The sequence below is a fragment of the Anolis sagrei genome, chromosome 5, assembly GCF_037176765.1.
Source record: "Anolis sagrei isolate rAnoSag1 chromosome 5, rAnoSag1.mat, whole genome shotgun sequence".
Taxonomy (NCBI): Eukaryota; Metazoa; Chordata; class Lepidosauria; order Squamata; family Dactyloidae; genus Anolis; species Anolis sagrei.
The window spans coordinates 85,060,301-85,084,581 of record NC_090025.1 but is presented as its reverse complement, the minus strand read 5'-3'; the positions used below and the strand labels follow the sequence as shown (position 1 = coordinate 85,084,581).

Here is a 24,281-nt window from a genome sequence, read left to right as displayed (position 1 = left end):
TAAATTGAGTTGCCACCTGGTTTGTATCATCCAGGTTCTGATGGAGTTGATCAACTGTCAAAACCGCTTACATCAGAGCAACAGAAATGAGAATGGTTTCCTCTTCCTTCTTTCCCAGTATGTCTTCAAAACTTGTTTGCTTCAAAACTTGTTTCCTCACATATTAATGCCTTGCAGTATCAAATTATACATGACTATTCAGAAATCAATCCTATACTGAACACATTGAGGTCTTCTTCCAGATAGGTGGGGACAGGTTGAGGGATTCATAAATAGATTTTCACTTGGCTGTGTGCTGAAATATTTAAGGGAGGAAAATAATATCTCACCAAGCTAGTGAAAGATGCCTGCAATTCCTTGGATTTAGGCCATTAAGCATAAACGGCCTCAGTAGTGGCTGGCAGCTTCCATTTCAGTGGGACACCAATAGTTCACAATTTAAAGGAGCTATCCAAGGTGCTGAAAACCCACAATATAGGTTCAACACCTTGGATCTATCTTTTTGAATATGAACTGAAACTCAGAGTGGATTCACAGTCCCCATGTAAATGGGAATCAAAAGCCTGTATTACATGGCACTAAATCAAGATTAAAGGGCTGTGGAGGGGGGGGGGGGGGGAGGAACCTGTAACTGAATTGGTACAGAAAACATGCTTGCAAAGCCAGTATTTCAATGAACTCTTTGTGGGTGCTAAACCTCAGGGATGGGGGGTTTGATGAAGAGTTCACAACATTGGAAAACTGGTGGACTTTTTGTCATTTATTGAAAAACTAGTTTTTCCTGGAGTATTTTGATTGCAAATTCCTTTCCAATATAAGATACAAAATAATATATAATTTGAAAATGATAGTACATTATGTTTAATGTTACAGTAGGTATGAAAATTACCACTTATTTTTTCCCATAATTCTATGCAAAATATCTCTGTTGGAACTTGCCTGATGCAATTAGATGTTTCTTTTATCGTTAACAAACATGAATTCTTATAAATACCTGGATTAATTATGACTTCAATATTAAGATATTTTCAGTATAAATTAAAACAATGCACTTAATAAGTTAAACCTACAATATACATTATAATTTTTAAAAAGTAGACCACAAAGATAGTAAGCGGGAGGAGAGGGAAGAATAGAAATAAAGTTTATTATTAAAAATTCAGGTTTGAGCGTATATAATTCCGCTAATGTTCTTTGTTACAGGAAATTCAATTTAACTATATATTTACTGATTGAATGATTATATCCTTCTCTTATAAAGAGATACAAATATAGATACACACCTTATTGAAATAGAGGGAGGATCCAGATGAGATAACCCCACAGCCATCTTCTGGTTTTACAATCTCTCCACCAATCACTTCCTGCCATTCTGTTTCCAAACTGTTTGGATTCTCAAAATCAGATATGATTGTTGAAGGCAGGTTATTTTCAGGATGACATTCATTCCCTCGATACCCAGAATCACACCTGCGGAGTAAAAGAAACAATTTGTGTATTCATATATATATATATATATATATATATATATATATATATTCAGTTGGCCTTCATGTTTATGGGTTTAAACTTAATGAATTTGATTATTTGCTGGTGCTTCCATTGCTACTCTACATTTTGAATTTCATATTGAGGGATTTGGGGGGGGGGGGTGATAAAAAAACAAATAAAATGATTACTAAAAAGGTTAAGAAAAATCCAGAAATGTGTCTCTTAAGTTTATTTTGTGAAAGAACTAGTAAAGAAAATGTAGAAATCTGTCAATACAGCTTTGTTGCTACAAGACTAATAATAATAAAATCATGGAAAAAGAGTTACTTATAAAGGACTGGAGAGGGGAATTATTAGAATATATCCAAATGGTTAAACTCTTCAATAGTATTCAGGGAAGATACTATTGTGTGTGTGTGTGTGTGTATGTGTGTGTGTGTGTGTGTGTATATATATATATATATATATGGAAACAATGTTGAGGGAGTAGCAGATACTTCAAAACTGCATTTGAGATTTATAAATAGTCTCCAGGAAGAGGGAGCAGGTTTGTTTTCTTGAAACTAGGACTCGGAGCAATGGGTTCAAATTACTGGGAAGCAGATTCCACCAGAACATTAGGAAGAACCTCCTGACCGTATGAGCTGTTCAACATTGGAACTCTCTGCCTCGGAGTGTGGTAGAAGCTCCTTTCTTGGAAACTTTTAAACAGAGGCTGGATGGCCATCTGTCAGGAATACTTTGATTGTGCTTTTCCTGCATGGCAGGAGGTTGGTCAAGATGACTCAGATGGCCTCTTCCAACTCTATGATTCTAAGCACAGTAACCCATCCTCTATTGAAAGTGAGCATGAAATACCTGCAAACACCATGATCACACCAGCCATGTCCATTACACATATTTGGGCATTGCTGTCCAATGTAGATGTTGTCTAAAGCCCACTCATCCTGTATGGTGTAGTAGCACTGGCTCCAACGGAAGCGCGTAGCACTGGACCTGAAGAAAATTTTAGAAGTTAGGAATATATATTCATGCAATTGAGAAGTCTTGCAGGAATGTCCCATGCAGTTTATGTTCTCTTAAAATGAGATTCACTTTCTGAAATAATATTTTCACAGATAAAGTAGTGTCTTCCATCCAGTATAATTTCTGAAAAGCTCAAACAACAACAAAAACATTTCATTAAATCCTACACTAGTATAACCACTGAAGTGTTTTCTGCCCACTGTATATTTCTAAGCGGTTTTATAGTTACATATCACCAATGGCTATATAGGTTGATCTCTGTCTTGTGATAAAAGTCTGTTTTAATCATAAATAAATAATAGTTTCAAAGGAAAAATCTGAGCAACGAATACACGAAATTTTTAAATCTTAAGGGTATAATGCAAAATTCATTAAAAGCAAAATAATCTAGTGTATTCTTCTATAGTCCCAGGATGAAGTTGCAAGTGAGACTGAGTTCTTAACCCAAATCTCTTATCTCAAAGCAAATATGCCCATTGAAATGCACTGAAATCTGTTCTACTCTCCATTTTTGTTATGTGCTTTTAAATAAGAAAATGTACTTTATAAATAACAAATAATGTTTAAATGCACATTCACATGGAACAATAAAAAATCCAACTTTAAAACGGTAGAAGCACAAAGTTGTGACACAATGATAGAAGTACAAAGTTCTGCCAAGGAAGCACAAAGTGAAGAGACAGAAGCACCATTCTTGTCATGTTGTATTCATTCCAGCCTCCTTCCCTCTCTTGCTCCCTCTCTCTCTTCATGAAGCAAAACATACCAGTATTAAAAGGAACACAACATCAATTAATTGAAAGTTCCCCAAAGCAGACAGAAATCTCCCAAAGTGGACGAAAGCAAAGCAGACAGCAATCTCCCAAAGCAAACAAGTGCATAAGGCACGAGGCACGGAGGCTCCTGCTTTGAAGTCCTAAAGCCCTGAACTTTTCCACTAGCACTCCCTCTGATGATAGCTCTTAACTCAAAATGCTGCTCGCATGTCAAAGACAAAGCCAGGTCAAGTTGAGGTTCCACTGTACATTCCTTTCCCTAATTAATCCAGAATAATCTAATTCAACTGATTTACGATGCCATAAAAATCTCCAGCAACCATGCAAAAAGAATGAGGAAGTACTCCATCATTGCCACTAATGGACGATGAAGCGACAGCTCCCCTGGTGGCCAGAATATCCTCATGAAAGGTGGAATGTTAAATAGCCTCTGTGTGTCTGTCTAAATACTGTAAGTAAATACAACACCGCCTGAGCTCTGCAAGTGCAGCATTTTTCCAAATGAAGCAGAGAGTGTTTGAGGACCGGGACATCCGTAGGGATACCAAGGTGCTTATCTATAAAGCTATTGTCCTCCCAACCCTGCTATTGTCTGCGAAACGTGGACTGTCTACAGACATCATATGCAACTCCTGGAACAATTCCATCAGCGCTGCCTCTAGAAAATCCTGCAAATCTCTTGGGAAGACAAGCGGACTGCATGCTGGAAGAAGCAAAGACCACCAGCATTGAAGTGATGGTCCTCCGCCATCAACTCTGCTGGACCAGCCACGATGTCTGAACACCATCTCCCAAAGCAGTTGCTCTACTCCGAACTCAAGAACAGAAAATGGAATGTGGGAGGAAAGGAAAAGAGATTTAAAGATGGGCTCAAAGCCAACATTAAAAACTGTGGGAAAGACACTGAGAACTGGGAAGCCCTGGCCCTTGAGCGCTCCAGCTGGAGGTCAGCTGTGACCAGCAGTGTTGCAGAATTTGAAGAGGCATGGATGGAGGGTGAAAGAGAGAAACATGCCAGGAGGAAGGCGCTAACCCCGACCGAGACCGCCTTCCACCTGGAACCCAATGCCCTCACTGTGGGAGAAGATGCAGGTCAAGAATAGAGCTCCACAGCCACCTAAGGATCCACAAGAATAGTGATCATGGAAGACTATCCTACTCGTCCAATGAGGGATCGCCTAAGAAGACTGTAAGTAAGTAAGTAAGTAAATAATAAATACTCAGCCTCTCTTAGTATCCTCATTACAATTAAGACATGCATACAGCAGGCTGCTTCAAAGATGAATATGAAAAGGATGGAAATACAGTCTTGTAACATTAATTCTGATTTTTAGCACACAAATTAATAAGTTAAGGACACCCAATCCATATAAATATATCTTAATATATTTCAAGAAAAATCTGGCCCATCATTGAAAAAAACCTGACGCAACTGTTCCTAATGATGTTCCCCATATCATTACTTAACAATCAGTACAAATCATTTCAGTTTACCTCTAATGATCCCAACATTTTAAAAGTGAAATTAAATTAAACTGAACTTTTCACCCTCAGCAGCAATTTGCTGATACTTCTTCAACTGCTGTTTTTCCCGGCGAAGTGTTTAGTGTCCTTACAATAAGCAGTGTGAACGTGTATGGGCACTCTGCTAGATTTAAAGCTCCCTGAGCAAAGAATGCTTTCACAGAGTAGTTCAAATGGTTATGAATGACTCATTATCACGTTACTCATATGCTAAAGAGTCCCTAACTACACATAGACACAACACACCATAAACATCCAGAGTCAGCCTTTAGTGTTTATTGTGTCAATGATGAGGAGATAATGGGTCATTGATTCCTGTCCTGGAAATCTTTTACCATCTGAGAATGGCAGTTATTGAAGTCACTGTGGTATACCAAAGGAAAGACACAGCTGACTGAACAAGCCACAAACACATGGCTGAAGTTAAAAAAGACCAAGAGCAAACGGCATCATTTTAAGTCCAGTGAGGAGCATTGGTGTGTCTGCCAATGCTGTATTTTAGGGTTTATTTGTTATTTTAAATTAGAAGAGAAATGCTTTGAATAGTTTTAAGCTTTTACACTAGGTAAAGTCTCGTTTATTTTAACTGATGGTGACAAAAATTATACAATATTTAGAAATGGTAAGAAACTCAAATGTACAAAATGTATTGTGAACAGAAGTTATATTTTTAGATTTAAAAAATGTGTTTAAAACTTTGGAAAAACCTTATTGACTAGTCATGTGGAAAGATTTTTCCAAAGTTAGTGATCTTTCCACATGAATATCAGTTAATAAATTTTCAGTAGCACAACATAGAGCAGGGGTCCTCAAACTTTTTAAACAGAGGGCCAGGTCACAGTCCCTCAAACTGTTGGAGGGGCGGATTAGAATTTGAAAAAAACACAAATTCCTATGCACATTGCACATATCTTATTTGTAGTGCAAAAACATTTAAAACAATACAATAATTAAAGTGAAGAACAATTTTAATAAATATAAATTTATTAATATTTCAATGGGAAGTGTGGGCCTGCTTTTGGCTGATGAGATAGGATTGCTGTTGTTGTTGTGTGCTTTCAAGTCGTTTCAGACTTAGGTTGACCCTGAGCGAGGGCCAGGTAAATGACCCTGGAGGGCCATATCCGGCCCCGGGCCTTAGTTTGAGGACCCCTGTCATAGAGCATATAGTCAAGATGCAAAACAACAGTTGTAAGTTATCAACAAAGGCAAACATTACTAAGGAAAACACACAAAACTACTACTTTAAGCAGATAAACACTGGAATGTATGTACCTTAGGAAAGTGTGCACACACATCAAGGCTAACAACAAATATAGTATTACATAATATGTCTTATTGTGTTTTCTAGATTTTGTTAAGCTTTCTCCCATGGGTTCTTTCAGATCCATGGTAGTCATTGGATGGCCTCTGTTTCCACGCCCATACTTTTTGCCCAATGTGTGCAAGCTTCCCCTGTACAAAAGCTTAATACTTTCCGGGGGGGGGGGGGGACAGTCTTAAGAGCATCCAAGACCTTCCGGGGGAGAACAGTCTTAAGAGTCTCCAAAGATTTCCAGGCAAACAGCCCTAAAGACCAAAGAACTCCAGCTGGAGAACATCTAAGCCTTTACTGGTAGGTCCATTCGGCGTTCGAGAAGCAGTTCGTCCCGGTAGCGGAGCCCACATCAGTAAGGGTTAGATTACAGTCAGCCTGGGAGAAGTTAAAAAGGGTATTTTCCTTTAAAGTAAAGAAGAAGTTATTGAAGACAATTGCCTGTCCTTCGTGGGCAAGTTTAGGAAGCTACCAGTTGCATAAAAGCCTGGAATCATTTGTTTATCTTTACTGAAGACAAGAGAAGTTTCTGTTTGATTGTTCATTAATAAAGGACTTTGTTATACTTCACAAGCCATCTAAAGATCATTTGTGGTGGAAAACCTCTGAGAACTTCTCTTTGGGCCCCCTGGCTTCCCGCTGGGCAAAGGTTGCATGTCCTGTCTTAAAGGAAATTCTTTATAGGCCTGATGCGGAGCATCTTCCCCCCAAGTATTTGTAGTTCGCCAAGGGCCGGACAATGGACTCTGTTGCTTCCTGACCCAGCACACATAACTGGGTTCCTGTTTCCTCTCTGTGAATTCTCTGGCTTGTGCACTGGACCCTGACCCCTGATCAGGGAAATGTAGTTTCCCAAAGGACATTGCCCCACTCTCCACCATTTGTGAACTCCTTGCGGACCTCTTTGCCCTCACTGATTGACTTGATGCCCCATCGTCATGAATTTCCTCCGCAGGCTCCGAGCCAGGCCTCTTGGAGAGAATGGTCTCCGCCTGTGTGTGCGCCCTTGCCAAGAAGATCATACCTCAAACTCTGATGAATTGCTTTTATCAATTGCTTTGCCTCTAATAAACTTTTGCTGGGTTGGGATGGGGACCCCTTTTATGAGATATATGAAGGATGTATATGATATATATAATATGAAATCTATGAGATGTACCCTCTTTTTCTTCCCTACTTTTCCCCTCTGAACTTTACCTTACTAAGAAAGGATGTGACCTGAGGCTACAGTTGAGGAAATTCAATTTCCTCAGAATAACCCCATTCATATTGACATTTTGCATGGATCAGGGTTGACAATCACCTCAAGGTTTGTTTTTCAGAGTCTGACAAACAAGCCAGAGGTGGGTCAACCGAAACCCGGAAGACAGACTGATTAAATCAATCATGGCATTTGTGTAAGCTCCTTTGTGACTAAGGGTCCCCTGGTCTACAGAGTTTGAGATCCAAATGCCACCAATAGCCCCTTTTCATGTCTATACACATCTGCAATCAAGAAATCAGGAAATCCTTTGTTTCTCCTGTCTGCCACCCCTTGACAGACACAAAGGCTCGGAAATCAGCTGGCAGGATGCCTCCCGGGCATTCCGCCCCCTCTGAGCTGTCTAGCCATGTCCCGCCTCCTGGCTGCTGATTGGACCATCTTCGGAGGCGCTAGGGAGGCTCCGATTGGCCCCCTGGAGGCAGCAGCGCCCGCTGGTTGGTTGAGAGGCGGGACATGCAGCCAAGCCTCCTCCCAGCGGTTCCAGGGCCAGCCAATCAGGGCAAAGCCAGCTGAAGGAAGGCGGGCGGAAGTTTCAAACTGTTTTTCCTTTGTTCTGTCTGTATAAATATGCCTGAAAATCACTGTACTGTATGCTTATGGTGGAAATATCCCTGTAACGCATCCTTTTCAGCTGAATCGCAGAAATAAACGCTTCGGTCACTGGATACCTCTTCAGCCTCTGGTGGGATTAATTCTTAATATTTTGCGCTTTGGATTGGCGTTCGCTGGCTGCTCACCAAGGTTAAGGACCCCCTTGGCGGTCCCCTGGGGCCTTCCTCGCTGGGAAAGCCCCCCAAAAAAGAGCTCGATATCAGGCCCAGCGCATGACAGAACAGTAACCTATGTTAATTAAGAAACAGAAACTAAAAGGAAGAGTTGTCAAAGGCTTTCATGGATATGCATTGGGTTGCTGTGAGTTTTTCAGGCTGTATGGCCATGTTTTGGCAGCATTGTCTCCCAATGTTTCACCTGCATCTGTGGCAAGCATCTCAGGGAAAGAGTGTTGGCTGCAATATCAGTGATTAAATATTATTTCCTGGACTGTCACTATGTGGCTACTTCATACTACAAGGTTGCCTGACAATATCCAGGTCTTCTTAAAGAAAACATTAACTATAATAACCTGTTTTCTAGATAGAAGTATTTTATATAGCTAACAATGCATTTCCTACCCAGGATAAACTTCTCTTGGCCACATGCTATATTTCATGGTGAGTCAAGTCAATGTCACTTTCAACCTTTCATTACACCTTTGCAGCTACGAGATCTTAAAGGAAATTATCTCATTTAAAAAATACAATAAATAGTCTTAATTTCAAGTGTTTTTTCAATAACCTTTCTCGGTAGTGGTTTTAACATAGGATAATACTTGTTCCTTTGAAGCTATTATGAAACCCAAGGCCGACGAAATTATATTTTCTACCTTCTGAGTTACTGTTAATTACATTTACCCAATTATCCTGCAACTCAGTCATTAGGCGTTGATTTGTTTATGAAGGCAGCAACTGGCAGCTGTTTATATCTCATTAAGCCTGTTCTTATGTAAATGCCTTCCATAAAAGTGAAATTAATTTTCATCAGTGTTCGAAACATATAATTCATGTACAATACAGTCCAGAAAGCAGGTGCATCCAGCTGATATTTCCAGCACAAGTCACCCATACACGTATTTTCCAACACAACAGACACAGAATGAGACAAGGACACTCTAAAACTTTGTGATCTCCAATCCACCACCACATTTATAGGTACTTACACTGCTGAAAAAACAAGAGGGCATTTAGGTTAACTTATAGTAAGAATACTGATTAATTAAATGTTTTCAATTGTAGGGAAGAATGTATTTGGATGTACAGAGGAGCACACAAATTATTTGAAGCTGTAACCTCTCTAAACCTGCAAGTCAGTTCAGGACACAGAGTTTTTTATACGTATTATTTAAAAACCTCATTGATTCATTTATTCAGTTGTTGGGTTGTTGTAGTTTTTTCGGGCTGTATGGCCACGGTCTAGAGGCATTCTCTCTTGATGTTTCGCCTGCATCTATGGCAAGCATCCTCAGAGGTAGTGAGGATGCTTGCCATAGATGCCTCTGAGGATGCTTGCCATAGATGCAAGTGAAACGTCAGAAGGGAATGCCTCTAGACCATGGCCATATAGCCCGAAAAACCTACAACAACCCAGTGAAAGCCTTCGACAATACATATTCAGTTGTTCCCACAGTGAAAGGGACATAGGAGGAGTGTGAACATACTAGTTTTACCCATATTTGCACTTTTTCATTGTGGAAAACTGAAACCAAATCAGACTCTGAGAAGTTACAAATTAAGAGCCAAAATGCAAGAAAGGTTTTAGCATAGGATATGCATTATAAAGGGGTGGCCAAACCATTGCCTGCAGGTGGCATGCTGCCCTGCTGGGTTGTCACACTCATGACAGAAAAAAATAATACTTTTTTTAGAGCAAAAATGGTGAGCTGGCTATGAAAGCCTTCCTACCAAAAATGGATCCAAACTTATCGAAGTTGTCCATTCATATATTGTAACATATGGCAAGAGTGGAAAAAAACCCACACTTAATTGATTAAGAAAATAATGGGAAAGTGGAACATTCGAATTACTAATGATAAGAAAAATGTCAGAAGACAGGTAAATCAAACCATATTTATCTAACTTGGCCTGTATTCTAATTACGGATGTGCACTGGGTTTGAAGATAAAGAAAGAGCACTGCTAATTGGTTCATTTAATTCTCAGCAGAAGGAAGCCATAAAGATTAAGGATATTTAATCACAGTATACTGTATTATGTCAAGGGTTTGTTATACTGAAAACTACCAATGTAAACTAAAATATGCAACAAAATTGTGATTTCAAGACAGAAGAATACAGATAGAATAAGTTTGCTTTAGAAATGGAAAAATGACTCTTAACTGCAAAATTTGAAAATGTAACATAAAGAATGTTACTCATTAATAATCATTTTTAGTGTGTAAATCATTGTTTTTATTGTTAATTGCATTAATCAGTAGTGAATAAAATGTGTGTCAATGTTTTTCAATCATTGTATTTCTTTTATTTGTTTATTTAAATAAATAAATAACTATATCCCACTGGCAGCGGATAATATTGTAACTTTGCATCTACAGACCAGAGGGGAGCAGGCATCAAGTATTTATTAATCTAAACTTCTATTATTTTGGTCATATATTAAAACTAAGACTTTAATGGTTGTGTGTATCATGCCTCAAGTTGATAACAAAATAAAGCTCTATGTAGCTCCACTGAATTTAATTAATGTGCCAAACACCTGCTTAAACAGATTTTTAAAAAAAATTTTAAATATGCCATGGCAATTGAGAAGTACTTAAACTCCACTAGATTGTTCTTATATTATATAAAAATCTCCTTCTCAAAAAGGAAAAGGCACTGATCAAGCAGGGCATTAAAAATTCACATCTTTGCAGAGAGGTTCAGGACTGTAATAAATGATATACAAAGGCAAACCCCCTCTGAACAAACCTTGCCAAGAAAACATGATAGATGTCACCGTGAATCACACATGACTTGAAGGCAAAGAATAACAAGGTAGATAAAGCAGTTAGAAAGCAAGTACGTACACACTAGTAGGCTCTAAGGAAAAATTGAGTATCTGAACATCCATTGGAAGCTACACAGAGTTAAGACTGCCTTCTCTTGTCCAATTCAAATCTATATCAATAAAAAAATTTGATTGTGGGATTAACATAACTTAAAAACCACTAGATGAGTTGACATCAAATTTGGACATAATACACCTATTAGATCAATGAGTGACCATCACTCATAAAAACACAGAAAAACACAGCGGAGGGGACTTAAAAAGCAAAAAAACAAAACAAAAAAACAAACAAAAACAAAACAAAAAAACCCAAAATTACAACGCATGTGCAAAACCACACATATATATGCAAACATACATATATACACATATACACAAATATATGCAGAAATATATACACAGATATATGCACATGCAAAACACATACACAGAAAGGGGGGAAGGAAGAGAGGGAGGGAGGGAGGGAGGGAAGGAGGAAGAGAAAGAGGAAAAGAAGGAGGGAAGGAGAGAAGGAAAGAAAGTGAAAGAGGGAAGGAGAGATGGAACAAAAGAGAGAAAGAGGGAGGGAAGGAAGAAAAGAGACAAGGAAGGATGGAACCAAAGAGCAAAGGAAGCGAGGAAAGAAACAGGTAGAGAAGGAAGAAAGAAGAAGGGAAAGAAAAATAGGGAAGGGAGGGAGGGAGGGAGGGAGGGAGGGAGGGAGGGAGGAAAGAAAGAAAGGAAGGAAGGAAGGAAGGAAGGAAGGAAGGAAGGAAGGAAGGAAGGAAGGAGAGAAAGAGGGAGGGAAGGTTGGCCACAGCAATGCGTGGCGGGTACAGCTAATATTCCAGGTCTCATCATCTTCATGCAAACACAACCAGTACATTTCAGAGACTCTTTCATTCATGAATTAGCACTTACTATCAATGGCCAAATGAAAACTAAAACGGGATTTTAATTAACAGGGTAGCACAGCTCATATGATACTACTAAATGTAATTGGACATAAAGGTCATCCAGATACTTCCCATGTTAACTGGCAAGGATAGCAGGTTCTATTTTAGTGAGGAGAAGAAGCAAGATTTTTTTTAAAAAAAGCTAAGCCATTATTACCATGTTTTCTGAGGTAAAAGAACGGTGATCCTCCTCCATTTTGTATATTCAGTGGAGTGGTAGATACTTGCTGGTGTAAACTCCTGGCAGCTAGGCATACTTGGAAGGCATTCCTTGACAAAGACAACAATACCACACCAGGGTTAATGTGAAAACACTGCAATGAACTAGATTTAATATGAAGAATCTTTAATGCACAGATGCTCAAATGGATAAATTTACTCCAATCATTCTGTCATGAAGGCATATTACCCATGGTGATAAAACAGTATCTTTTCATCCAGGGATGACCAAATTATAGTCTGGAGGCCATTCTATACTACGTTTTGGGTTAGGGTTAGGATTCGGGTTTAGCCATTCTATACTACGTTTTGGCATCAGACAAAAAAGGGTTCCATAGATACACCTATAATAAAGTTGGCATTGGTGGTGGGATAAAGTTGTTATGGAAGCTAAATTCTGGACATAAACCATTACTGTAGTTCAGAAGCTGCCTTCAAAAAGAGCATGCAATCCAGAAAAAAATTAATCATATAACATTATTCTGCTATCAAAAGAGCTTAAGGATTTAAGGAAGAGCTTGTCTCACAGATTCCTACAGGATGCAGACATTTCTCTAGGTTGTACACCTAAAGGTACAATTGTATAAAGGAAAGTATGCAGCATGGTTTTATTGTTATGTCTGAGAAATATAAATTATGATTAATTTAAACCAGAGGTAACCAAGTGTAGTTTACAGATTACTTTGGACCCAAAATCCAGCAATGGTCCTCAGAACACCTGAATGTTTTATTTGGCTTTATTTGGATCAACCATGTCCCCTGAAAGGAGGATGGGGAATAATTTCATTATGTTCCCCCCCCCCCCCCCCATAATTTTGGAAAAAGCTCCTTCCTGGGCCTAAAACAGTACCAGGCTCAGTTTTAAGCAGAGAGTCTGCTTAAAAATTGGGAGAAGTCGGGTAACTCTCTCTATATCTGGTCCCAGAGCTCTGGAAGTTGTTCAGCCCTGGATTCTAGTATTAAATTTTTTGTTTATTATCAAACCAGGATTTTAAAACACTGTGGTTTGATACTAACTTGTTTAAATTACATTCAGGATGTACTTTTTAAATACAACAACAAGCCAGTGTTAAATGGGAAGCATATATTTCCAGTTTCATTTTTGTGCCCATGCCTAAGAGGGTGACGCATTCATGTGACACTAAACTATAGTTTACTATTGTTTCTCTTTATGAGAACTACCACTCCTCTTGGCATCCCCCCAGCAACAGCAAGGGTATCTCTCTGAGCAGCTAAACCAGGAAACTCCAACTGGATGGCCCCCTACGAGGGTCTTCCTCCAGGGGCAAACCAAGAATGGGCAGCTTGGAAGTCCCTGAACAGACTAAGAAGTGGAGTGGGCAGATCAAAAGACAACCTGGCAAAATGGCACTACCTAAAAGAATCCCACACTTTATGTGACTGTGGAGCAGAACAGACAACTCCGCATCTGTATGCTTGTCCATTATGCCCTGCCTCATGTACAGAGGAAGAATTGTTGGAGGCTACGGACAATGCCATTGCTGTTGGCCGTTTTTGGTCAAACGATATTTAGCCACCTGCGCTCCTTCTATTTTTATTAGTTTTATAGTAATTTATGCAAAGATTTTGATACAAAATAAATAAACTATTGTTTCTTAACCAAGTTGTGACTATTTCTTTTAATGGAGGGATAAGAATGAATTATACATTTTTAGCCACATCCTTCGCCCTCAATTTATTAGATAGGACAAGCTCATCCACCTGTACTTAGGATTCCTGGAAAAGAAGAAAGCAGGCCTGTAGCGAGGGGGGGGGGGGGGGTTAGGGGTTCAACCCCCCCCCCAAATGTTTCAGATTTTTAAAAAAACCTGGTTTAATCATGAATTTTAACTGGTTAACCAAATCCTCACGCTAAGTCTATGAGATGCAAAAAATTAAGAGTCCCTCCAGAACTGCAAGCACTACCTCAGGCAAATATTGACAATTTATTCACACTGTCATTACTTGTAGTAATAGCCGATGTAGTGAAGCAACTAAGTTGGGGATGTGTGTGTTCAATGCTCTCATTAAGGAGGCCAAACTTGGTGGAGGTGGTTGACAGGGGTGGAGCTGCTGGCTATTGAAGGCTGCTCTGCCCCCTGCTGTGCTCTTTGTTTCAGCGTGAAATAGGAGGCAGGTTTCAACCACCCCCCTGCACAATTTTCAACACCCCCCTCCCCGGAAAATTTCAACCCCTCCCGATAATTTTTTTCTGGCTAAGGCCCTGGAAGAAAGCATTCCTTTCAGCCCTTTAGGTCACTGACAGGTAGAGTTCACCAAGTGTCTGTCTTTTTCCAATCTATTTAACATATACATGAAACCACTGGAAGATGTTTTCTGGAGCTTTAGGGTAAGGTGCTGTCAGTATGTTGATGAGACTCAATTTTCTTTTTCATCTAGCTACAAGGAAATTGTTTTAAATCAGGACCTGGCATGGATGAGATGAGGGCAAACAAACTGAGGGTTGATCCAGAAAGAGGTGTCCTATTCAGGTGACAGACAGATTGGGAATAGGGATTCAACCTATTTTGGGTGGATTACACTCCTCCTGAAGACACAAGTTCCCATTTTTTTGTGTTCACCTTGATTCAGCCCTGGAGTTCCGTTTCTACAACTGCCTTTGCACACTTACAGCTAATATACCAAGTGCACTTGTTCCTGGAAATGTCTGATCTACTGTTTGGATTACTGTAACATGATGCATGCAGGGCCCTCTCTGAAAAGTGCTCAGAAACCTCATATAGGCAAAAAAAAAATTCAACCAGATTTTAAACTGGTGTTGCCTACAGTGGTCATACATCTTGTACATTAGCTCCAATGCCTCCAGACCCATTTACAGGCACAATTCAAAGTGCTGATGATGACTTATAAAGCCCTATATGGCTTAGGTTGAGATTATATGAAGGACTCGGTCTTCCTAGGCAGGCCTGCCTAGGCAATAAAATATTCCGGGAAAGCTGATGTTTTGGTCCAATCAGACTTACCTCTTGTACCAGATGCCAAGTAAGGCCATGGTTAGTGGAATATTCCAATTTCACCTGGTTGTCCATGTGAGGAGTGTACTGCTCCCCACAGCCCATCACTAAGTTGAACTGTATCATGTATGATGCTCCTATTTGCATAGATTGTGTTTCCACATAGCGCATACTTGAAGCTTGCTTAGAATCCCCTGTAAAACTGAAAGAAATAGGGAGAAAATATGAACTCACGTTTTGAGTAGTTCAGAAGCAGTGACTACACACAACTATGGCACTTTTATAAGTTATTTATAAAGGTTTTATATAGGTTATTCTCATGAAATTATCTGTGTATGAAGAACCAGAGGTCAGTTCTTTTAAAAATGTACAAAATTCAACCAATACTTCAGTTCAGGAAAATAATTAGTTTTTGTTATAGGTAATTTTCCAATAAAATCATAATAAGTTTTATACATTGGAGCAGTAGAAAAATAACTATCAGACAGAAAACATTAAAAGGCTGGTATACTTTATCTACAGGGTAAAAAAGAGAGAAGTGATTTTATATTGACACAAAACTGAAATATTTGTGGTAATAGACAGGACTGGATAACATATGTCTCCTGAGAGGGACACCAAGATTACCTCTCATATGCCTGTGTGGGCCCTGATCCATGGCAGAATTACCACTGGCTAATTTGGCATGTTCTAAGTGGTGTCATTGTTTGTAGTTGTGGTATTTTTATCCTTCATTCAGATGTTTTGTCACTGCATTTGAAATTGCTTCTAGAAGCACCACTGGAACCACAGTTATTTTCTTTTCCCAGATGCTCAAAATCTCCATTTGTTGGTTTCAATATTTCACAATATTTTCCCACTTTTTCTCTTCAATTCTGCTGTCCCCTGGAATCACCACATCTATAATCCAAGCATTCCTATCTTTGTAATTTATTGAAAACGCCCCCAGTGCTCTCTAGGGTCTGCAGAAAGCACAACATATTGAGTAGGTCAATAGCTTTGCCAATTTACCCCAATGGTTCCTTAGATATTAGTAGCTTTTCATCAAAAGTTTAACTGGGGGCTTTAGGTATTCCTCCAGCACTTCAGATTTTGCAGATTATGAGTACAATTCCCAGACGTTGGGAGATTGCCCACCCTGTGTCATTACTCGCAGTGTGGAGAGCTTACTAGTTCCTAGTAAGGTTTATCCCCACACATTTTGGCAGTGCTCTCCATCTATTTTTAGCAATCTCAGACAAATATACATGAAGGAATTGAAGGAATCATTCATCCTTCCAAGTAGTTATTGATTATTTATTATCAATCTTAAAGTAAGATAAGAAATAATTACTTCTGACATTTTTCTGCACCTCAGGGTTTGTGCTTGAGAATTTCATATTTCAAATGACAGAAGGTGGTGTTTTGCAACCCCCCCCCCCCCCCCCCCGCTTGCAATGAATGAATAGTATAAAGACATTTCCTCTGGAGAAAATCAGCCAACCAAGGGGTATCATTCATTTGGATTTATTGGGATAGATAATTTCTATTGTGCACACTCCGGGATTTCAGTGAAATTTTGTTGTTGTTGCTGCTGCTTTTGTTGCAAATACTCATATCCAATTTGGGTTTCAAAACATTTGGTCAAAAGAGGCATTTTTGAGAGGCACTATCAGAAGTAGTCAAGCACAGTCTGCCCTTTTCCACCAGCTCATGTTGCAACATTGAGGAAGAGCAATCTTTGGTCCTGTTAATTCATCTCTTTGGAATGAATTGCCAGTGTATTACTATAGCTATTTTCAACTTGGCAAATTGGCATTTTATCATTGAACTGCTATTTAGTTTTGGTTTTGGTTAACTGAATTTTTTTAAAGGTTAGATGGCATAGTGTGTGCCAAGGTGAGCATGGAAATTTAAACTGTCTGAAGAACACTATTAAGACAATGTAGGGTGGAGAATCTGTCAACATGGGGTGGGGTGTCCTCATAATCCCATTCAGTGAGCAACCTTTTTTGGGAACATATCCTTTGGGCGGGGTTGCATCAAGGGATATTACCACAGCCCATCAGGAAAGATCCCTCCTCTTTGTATCTACTCCAGGACTGACTCTGGTGGGATACAATGGGAGAACATCCACATGTTTTGCCTCTAATCCCCGAGCATCACAGATCATTTTAGGATGCACTCATTCCCAGCCCTACATATGACATGCTGATGCCAAAGTACTCAATGTAGATAGAGGTAACTTAGGCCTAATTCAGCTATTGAATGTAATGAATAAAACTATCCTTGTGTGTGACGCTGGGAATTTTGCACTTGAGTCTACATCAGGTGTCTTCAACCTGTGGCCCTACAGGTGTTTTGGACTTCAGTTCCTGCAATTCCTGACCATTGAACAAGCTGGCTAGGGCTTCTGGGAGTTTGAGGGCCAAACACCTAAAGAGCTGCAGGTTGAAGAGTCGCAGTAAATTACACCCAAGTTCCTTCAAAGTCTATGTGGGATTGCCCTTAGAAAGTGTTCAGAAATTACAGGTGCTGCATAATGCAGACTGTTGCTATGTGAGTGCTCTAGAAACCATATAATATAAGTGAATGCATTTCCAATTTGTTTCAAGCTCAATTGCTGGTTTTGACCTTCAAATCTTTTCATGGGTTTAGATCAGGAGATCTGAAAAACTGCCTCTTTCCACATAAGCCGGCCTGAAATTTGTGATTCTTGAGAGAGACACAGGTGTGTATCTCACCATCTTGTGAGGCTATGGCAGTGGGCAAATGTAACAGAAATGTTTTTGAGTAGCACCTTCATTGTAGAACTCCCTCCAAAGGGATCTTAAGAACATTCCAACTTTTTGACACTTCCAGAAGACAACGAACGACCTCATTGGATGTGGAGCCAGAATTGCCACCCACCATGGCAAATCTGGTGGTGCACATTGGGGGGCATAGGAACCCATTGCCCCATGCCCCACTTCTCAGCCGCCCGGCTTCCCCCCGTTGACTTCTATTCAACGCAGGAACTTCCCATGTTGCGGCTATGGTGGTATGCACTGGTTCGCATCTTTAACTGTCTTTGTAATTTTAAAAGTAATGGTTTTAGTCTATTTTAAAACATTTTATTTTGCGGATTTAATGTTTTAAATACTTTCATTCAATTGCCTCAGGGGCCCTGATGGAATCAGAAGTCATAGAAAAAGACACAATAAGTAGGCAAATAATTAAATGAGAAAAATCACCTGCCACTCAGCCCTTGCTTATCCAGCAGTTGCGCACAGGAGCTTTCAAACCCTGTTCCTGCATCTTTTGTGCTTGAGAACATGTGGCACACACACTTTCTGCTACTATTTAACACATGCATATCCTTTTACATAAAGGGCAAAGCCAGAGGGAAAATTAGCACCAAAGGGATCGACGCTCCTGAAATTTAGCTCAGATTATTTAACCAGACTGTCTTTTGCTGAATAGCTCATGCCATAAAGCTTTAGAAGATAACACCAAAAACTGACATTTTAAAAAAAGTATCAAATTTGCTAGGGGTTGTATCCCCGGAAGCTTAAGAATATGTGCTTCTGTTTCCTCTTTGACCTTTCTTTTCTGTCACAAAGCTTCATTTCCTCCAGGAATATTCTTTATGCCCTGTTGTATAAAATTCTGTAGTCTTTATGGATCAGCATCCACATTAAGGGTTTTGAGCTGAAGCAGAGAAAGTGAACAGAGGGATGGGAGCCAACAGAGGTTTTTCAAACATGATTTTACAATTCTGCTAGTATTCTGTGATATACCGGCATGAGGAAGAAGCTGGCCGAAAAGGTAAACCTTAATTCCATTTTCTCCTTACTTGGTCAGTTATGAGGATTTATTTTCAAAGCCTATTTAAAAAAACCCAGTGGTTCTCAACCTGGGGTCCCCAGCTGGTTTTGGCCTTCAACTCCCAGAAATCCTAACAGCTGGTAAACTAGCTGGGATTTCTGGGAGTTGTAGGCCAAAAACATCTGGGCACCCCAGGTTGAGAACCACTGAAATGAACAGTGACTTGACTAAAACAGATGAGAATATTTAATAACCTAGTTTTTAATGATGATGATGATTTTTTCTTTTTTATCCCCTCTCCCCAAAGCATGAGGCAAGTATATAACATAGAATTAAAATGCAATATATAATCAGTATATAACAGAAATACATAAAATCATTTTAAACATAGATTAAAATCCCCACAAACATAAGATTAAAAAATACTACCCATTAAATAATCCAAAACTATAAATGTCAATTTAAAATTCATAGTTTACAATGGACTGGGTAGATCTGTTGGAAGAGGTAGTTCTTTAATGCTTTTTAAAATTCAGAAAGCATGCTTAGCTGTTGAATTCTTCCGGTAGGCCATTCCTCTGTCTAGAAGTGGGTGTCTGACAATAAGCACTCTTAACCGTAATCTATCTGGATTGACATTTGGAGAGATGGATCCAGGAGCACTTCCAAATTAAGAGCGGAGTATTTCAGGGGGAGTGTAAATGCACTCAGAGCAAGTTTACACACCTCCAAATCCCATGTTAGTTCCGTTGATAGTCAACAACTCTGCCTTGCTTGATTAAGTTTCAATTTGTTTTTCTTAATCTAACTCATAGCCTCCTCCAAGCATTCATTCAGATAAGACACACTACCTTCAAATAAAGCATGGTATGTTTGAAGATTGGGACATTTGCACTGATACCAATATGCTTGTTTATAAAGCTACCGTCCTTCTTACTCTATTGTACACCTGTGGAACATGGACCATCTACAAATGTCACTCTCAAGTTCTGGAAACCTTCCATCAGCATTGCCTTCAAAAACTTCTGCAAATCTCTTGGGAAGACAGGTGGACAAATGCCAGCAGTCTGGAAAAAACAAAGTGATTGAAGTGATGGTTCTCCACCATCAACTTCACTGGACTGTTCACGCGGTCTAACTGCCCAATCCCTGTCTTCCAAAACAGGTCCTTGACTCTCAATTCAAGAACAGAAAATGGAAACTTGGTAGACAACAAAAGAGATTTTTGAAAGATTGGCTTAAAGTGAACCTAAAAAGATGTGGTTTACATACCAAGAACCGGGGAGCCCTGGAACTCAAGCCCACAGCCAGAAAAAAAAAAATCCAGGGGAGGGGGGTGAGTGGTGGGTTTGAAACCATTTTATTTTTTTAAGCGAATCATGAAGAGTAGATTCATAGCACAAAATAATTTAAATTCTATTACTATTTCTATAGCTTTATATAGACTTAATTACATCTTGTAAGCTACAAAGTTTCAAGTCTAAACCCCCTCCCCTGAAAATGACTCTTAATTGGTAATTTAGTGGTTACAAAAGAATACTACAACACCTGTTGGAAACACTTGAAAACTGTGTCAATACACCTCGACAGAAATCAGGCTCCATCGATAAATGTCGACATGTTACAGACTACAGACTACAGAAAAGGTGTATATCTACTCTTTGTAATTTTTTGCTGTGCTAAAGTGATGATGACAGAAGCTTTCTTAAGATGTGTATGGTTACTGCAAATTCAGAACAGCTAAAAGAAAATGTCCAGCTTGGGAAGAAGTTTCACTGTTGTATAGAGACCTCCTTTTTAGTTCTTCAAGTGTTCTCACCATCACACCGTTCAACAAAATGTGAAACTGCATCATATCACTCAACCCAGAGGTTTCACAAAGTGGCAACAGTTTGTTTGCTCTTAATTCAGGAAAACACTCTTCAATTCTTCCAGTCTGACGGATGATGCTCTGAAGAAATTACACACAGATGATATTGTTCCTTGGCAGTTTCTGATCAATGGAATGCTGCAAGTCTTTGCTAAGACTAGATTTAGTAATGTGAATGTAGACAGCCATGAGATACTTCTGCGATATAATTGCCTGTGCACCACTCATACTAGCAGCTCCACCATAACTCTGTTCATACAAGTACTGCAAGTTCAGCCCAATTTTTCCTAGTGCTTTCAAAATAATGCCTGCAAGTCCTCCACCTGTCATATCACTTATATTCACAAAACCTATAAAGTCTTCTCTTATTCCTGCAGCTTCAAAATTAATGTACCTTACCGAGAGTGATAACTGTTCTGGGGTACACACATCTGAAGTTTCATCTGCCAAAACAGAGAAACACTGCGATACATTGTGTTTCAACAATGTTTTGGACTATCTTGTCACCATTAGTTCATTCTATTTGAGGACTAGTATACTTACTGGGCATTCATAGCAGCAGTTTTGAGATGACTTTTCAGGTCAGTGGCTCCTGATCTGCCATGAGATTTCAACAAGGCACTGAAATTTCCATCATTGTGCAAAAGATTTTCACAGGTAATAGATCCTCAATTATTGCTCTCTTAAAGTCATTTCTTGTCAGCCACAAAGGACAATAGTTTCCACAATTGGCAGAAGTTTCTTTCTGTTTTCTTCTGCTTTCCTTTATCATGACCGGTTATGTCAGTACATTTTTCACTATAAATTAACAAGAAGTATTCATTCAAGCACAAGTTGTTCTGGTGATACTCTGTTTTTGGTGTCAATTGAAGACTTGTATTGCAACCAATGCACCAAGCTTTTGATGACTACCTTTACCCCAAACTTTTCTTCCAAACACCACCCAGTACTTATAGAGTGTACCTTGTAAATGAAATGTGTAGGCTAATCAGGGAAATCTGTTGAAGCATTTAGGTTGAAATCTTAGCTGCCTCTTCTGATACACAGGATATGCATATCCTTGCAATGGAATCTCTGGATTTTGTTTTAATTGAGCTTTCACTTGGTCATCAGAAACAGTCTTGTTCATATAAAGTCCAAGGTCTAACAGTGACACAGCTTCTTGTCTTTGTTCCTGTTTCATAGGGTTTTTTTTGTAGGGCTTGCATTAGATGAACCAGTGATAGACTCCTCAGTTTCCACAGTTTTCTCAGTTTTTCTCTGCAATCCAGGTGTACATTTTCTTGTGTATTCATCAGTACCAGCTACCTTCTTGGTCTTCAATGGTTAGACTTCACAACCTCTGAGGATGCCTGCCATAGATGTGGGCAAAACATCAAGAGAGAATGCCTCTGGAACATGGTCATACAGCCCGTTCACTCACAGTTTTCACTCACACCAACCTATTTGTTTTTTCTTTCTTTTTTGCCATGAACTCAAAAACATTCAGTTGCTTTGATAGATGTTTAGGCATCTTCTGGAGTCAGGTGCATGAAAGGAAACACCAACAGCAACTAACAGGGCTTTAAGTTTCAGAATAGCAACTCAAGCTAACAGACAATTGCACAGTAAGATAGCTGTACTTGGAATTACCTACTGCTGCTTTCGTGCCTTCCTTTTATATCCCAGTGGGAGGAGCAATAAGACAGACATAAGAGAGAGCTCTGAAAAGGGCAAGAGCAAGAGAGCAGTGATGTGACTACTTTCAGGTGTTTTTATAATATAATATCTATTAAAGATAATTAAATGGGGTAAAAACAAATGAAACTACATAAAAAGCTATAATCGCATTCAAATTTTATGAACAAAGTTGATTAGAATCAGAGATAAATATTTTGAAAGATTGCTTATACATATATTTTCACCTTAAATTGGAATATATTATTACATTTTTAGAAAATACATGAAATACCTTCAATCCGGTACCTAGTTATTCAAAAAATCTTTTATAGTTTAGGAGAAACTGAAGTATAAGCTTTTAAAACAAATACAACTTATCATAGTTGTTAAATACCCAGAAACTACTGAATGCATAATCCCACATACTGTTTAAGAAGTGACTTAAATCTCATAATGAAGCTCACCTTCATGTACTGTAATTTAACCTGTTATATTAATTCTATTGACTCCATATCTGCTTAGAAATAATTTTGTTTTTTTGGAAAACAATCAAAATGTTGGGAGATTGTTTTAGGATAGTTGAGATAAAAGCTTAATTGATATGTGGCATAGATTATTGTTTATTTAAAAAATATCATTTTTGCAAGGAGTGCAATGAATAAGATAAGCTTTAAGCACACATGTGCACACTAGGGGGGATTCTTCATAGATTCTTTTTATTTTCAGTTTGCCTGTAGCAATAACTCAATAGCATTAAAGATATTAGCTCTTCTTCCTTTACCACTGCTGCCTTTAGTAATTCTCCACAGTATTGCTATTTTTATGGGCAGAATCCCAATTCTTTCTTTCTTCATGTGCCTTCCCCCATTCTGCCACCCATATGCTTTGCATCAATTTCAACATTGTCAAAAAGTAGCCTAATATATTGGCTCTATCATCAAAGAATAGTGATCAAATTGAGAGGAAATTTGTTTAAAACAGTCTTCAGGGAGCGGATTCTACTTATACTTTAATTAAATGATGTGCCATTTCAGAAACAGCCAACCTCCATGGGTATTCCCCATGTAATAAGTCCTCCTGCAAGTACTGTAGACTAATTGGTACACATGGGAATGGCCGCATAGTAAATGTGATTGTTGTTGGTAAGGCATAGTGGGACATTCACAATTACAGCATGCTCACATCCATTGCTTCGAGCAACAGTGGCAGCCTACATGGATACAGATGAATTGCATGGGACAGACCTCCCATGTTAACCAACAGGCAGAATCCAGCTCCCCGCAGTGAATGCAATCCTTCTGCCTGAGAGAAGAGTCTCCCTGTCATATCAGATCTACTTTGATTAATCTCCATGGGATGCAATGCATATACAGGACTTAACATAGGCGGTTGCGTTAGTTAATATACTATGTGAAATTCAACCAAAACTATTGCATAGGTACATGCACATGTTTCTCCTCCTGCCACTACCAAATCAACCATTAAAGTAAGTAATAGATAATACAGTTGAATTGTAAGCGTTACTTTTAAGTCAGGAGTGGTATCAAATCACCCTTGCTAAAACACATGTTCTTTAAAACAAGGAAATATGTGGCTCAATCCCACACAAATGAAATTTACAGTACACCAAATCTATAGTTTTAATTTATTTCTTTGGACTGATTCATAGTTATGTAATACTATGGTGCAGCTGGCTGGGAGTCAGCTGCATTAATATCACTACTGATCGAAAAATCATGAGTTCGAAGCCAGAGTTAGAGTGAGTGTCCGACCAATTTGTGTAACTGGCTGTCAACTTTGGCAGCCCAAAAGACAGTTACAGCTGTCAAGTAGGGAATTTAGG

At 39.0% G+C, this 24,281-nt stretch overlaps 1 protein-coding gene across 4 annotated transcripts in view; it reads right to left on the bottom strand.

Annotated features, from left to right (window-relative positions):
• RELN (reelin) overlaps window positions 1-24,281 on the bottom strand; it is a 375,263-nt gene that overhangs the window by 120,638 nt on the left and 230,344 nt on the right. For all 4 annotated transcript variants that reach the window (XM_067468825.1, XM_060778339.2, XM_060778338.2 and 1 more), the window contains exons 21-24: window positions 15,133-15,325; window positions 12,087-12,199; window positions 2,350-2,487; window positions 1,284-1,470 (exon numbers count right to left, since the gene is read on the bottom strand). In XM_067468825.1, the coding sequence (XP_067324926.1) occupies window positions 1,284-1,470; window positions 2,350-2,487; window positions 12,087-12,199; window positions 15,133-15,325 (631 nt within the window). The remainder of the gene's footprint in view (window positions 1-1,283; window positions 1,471-2,349; window positions 2,488-12,086; window positions 12,200-15,132; window positions 15,326-24,281) is intronic.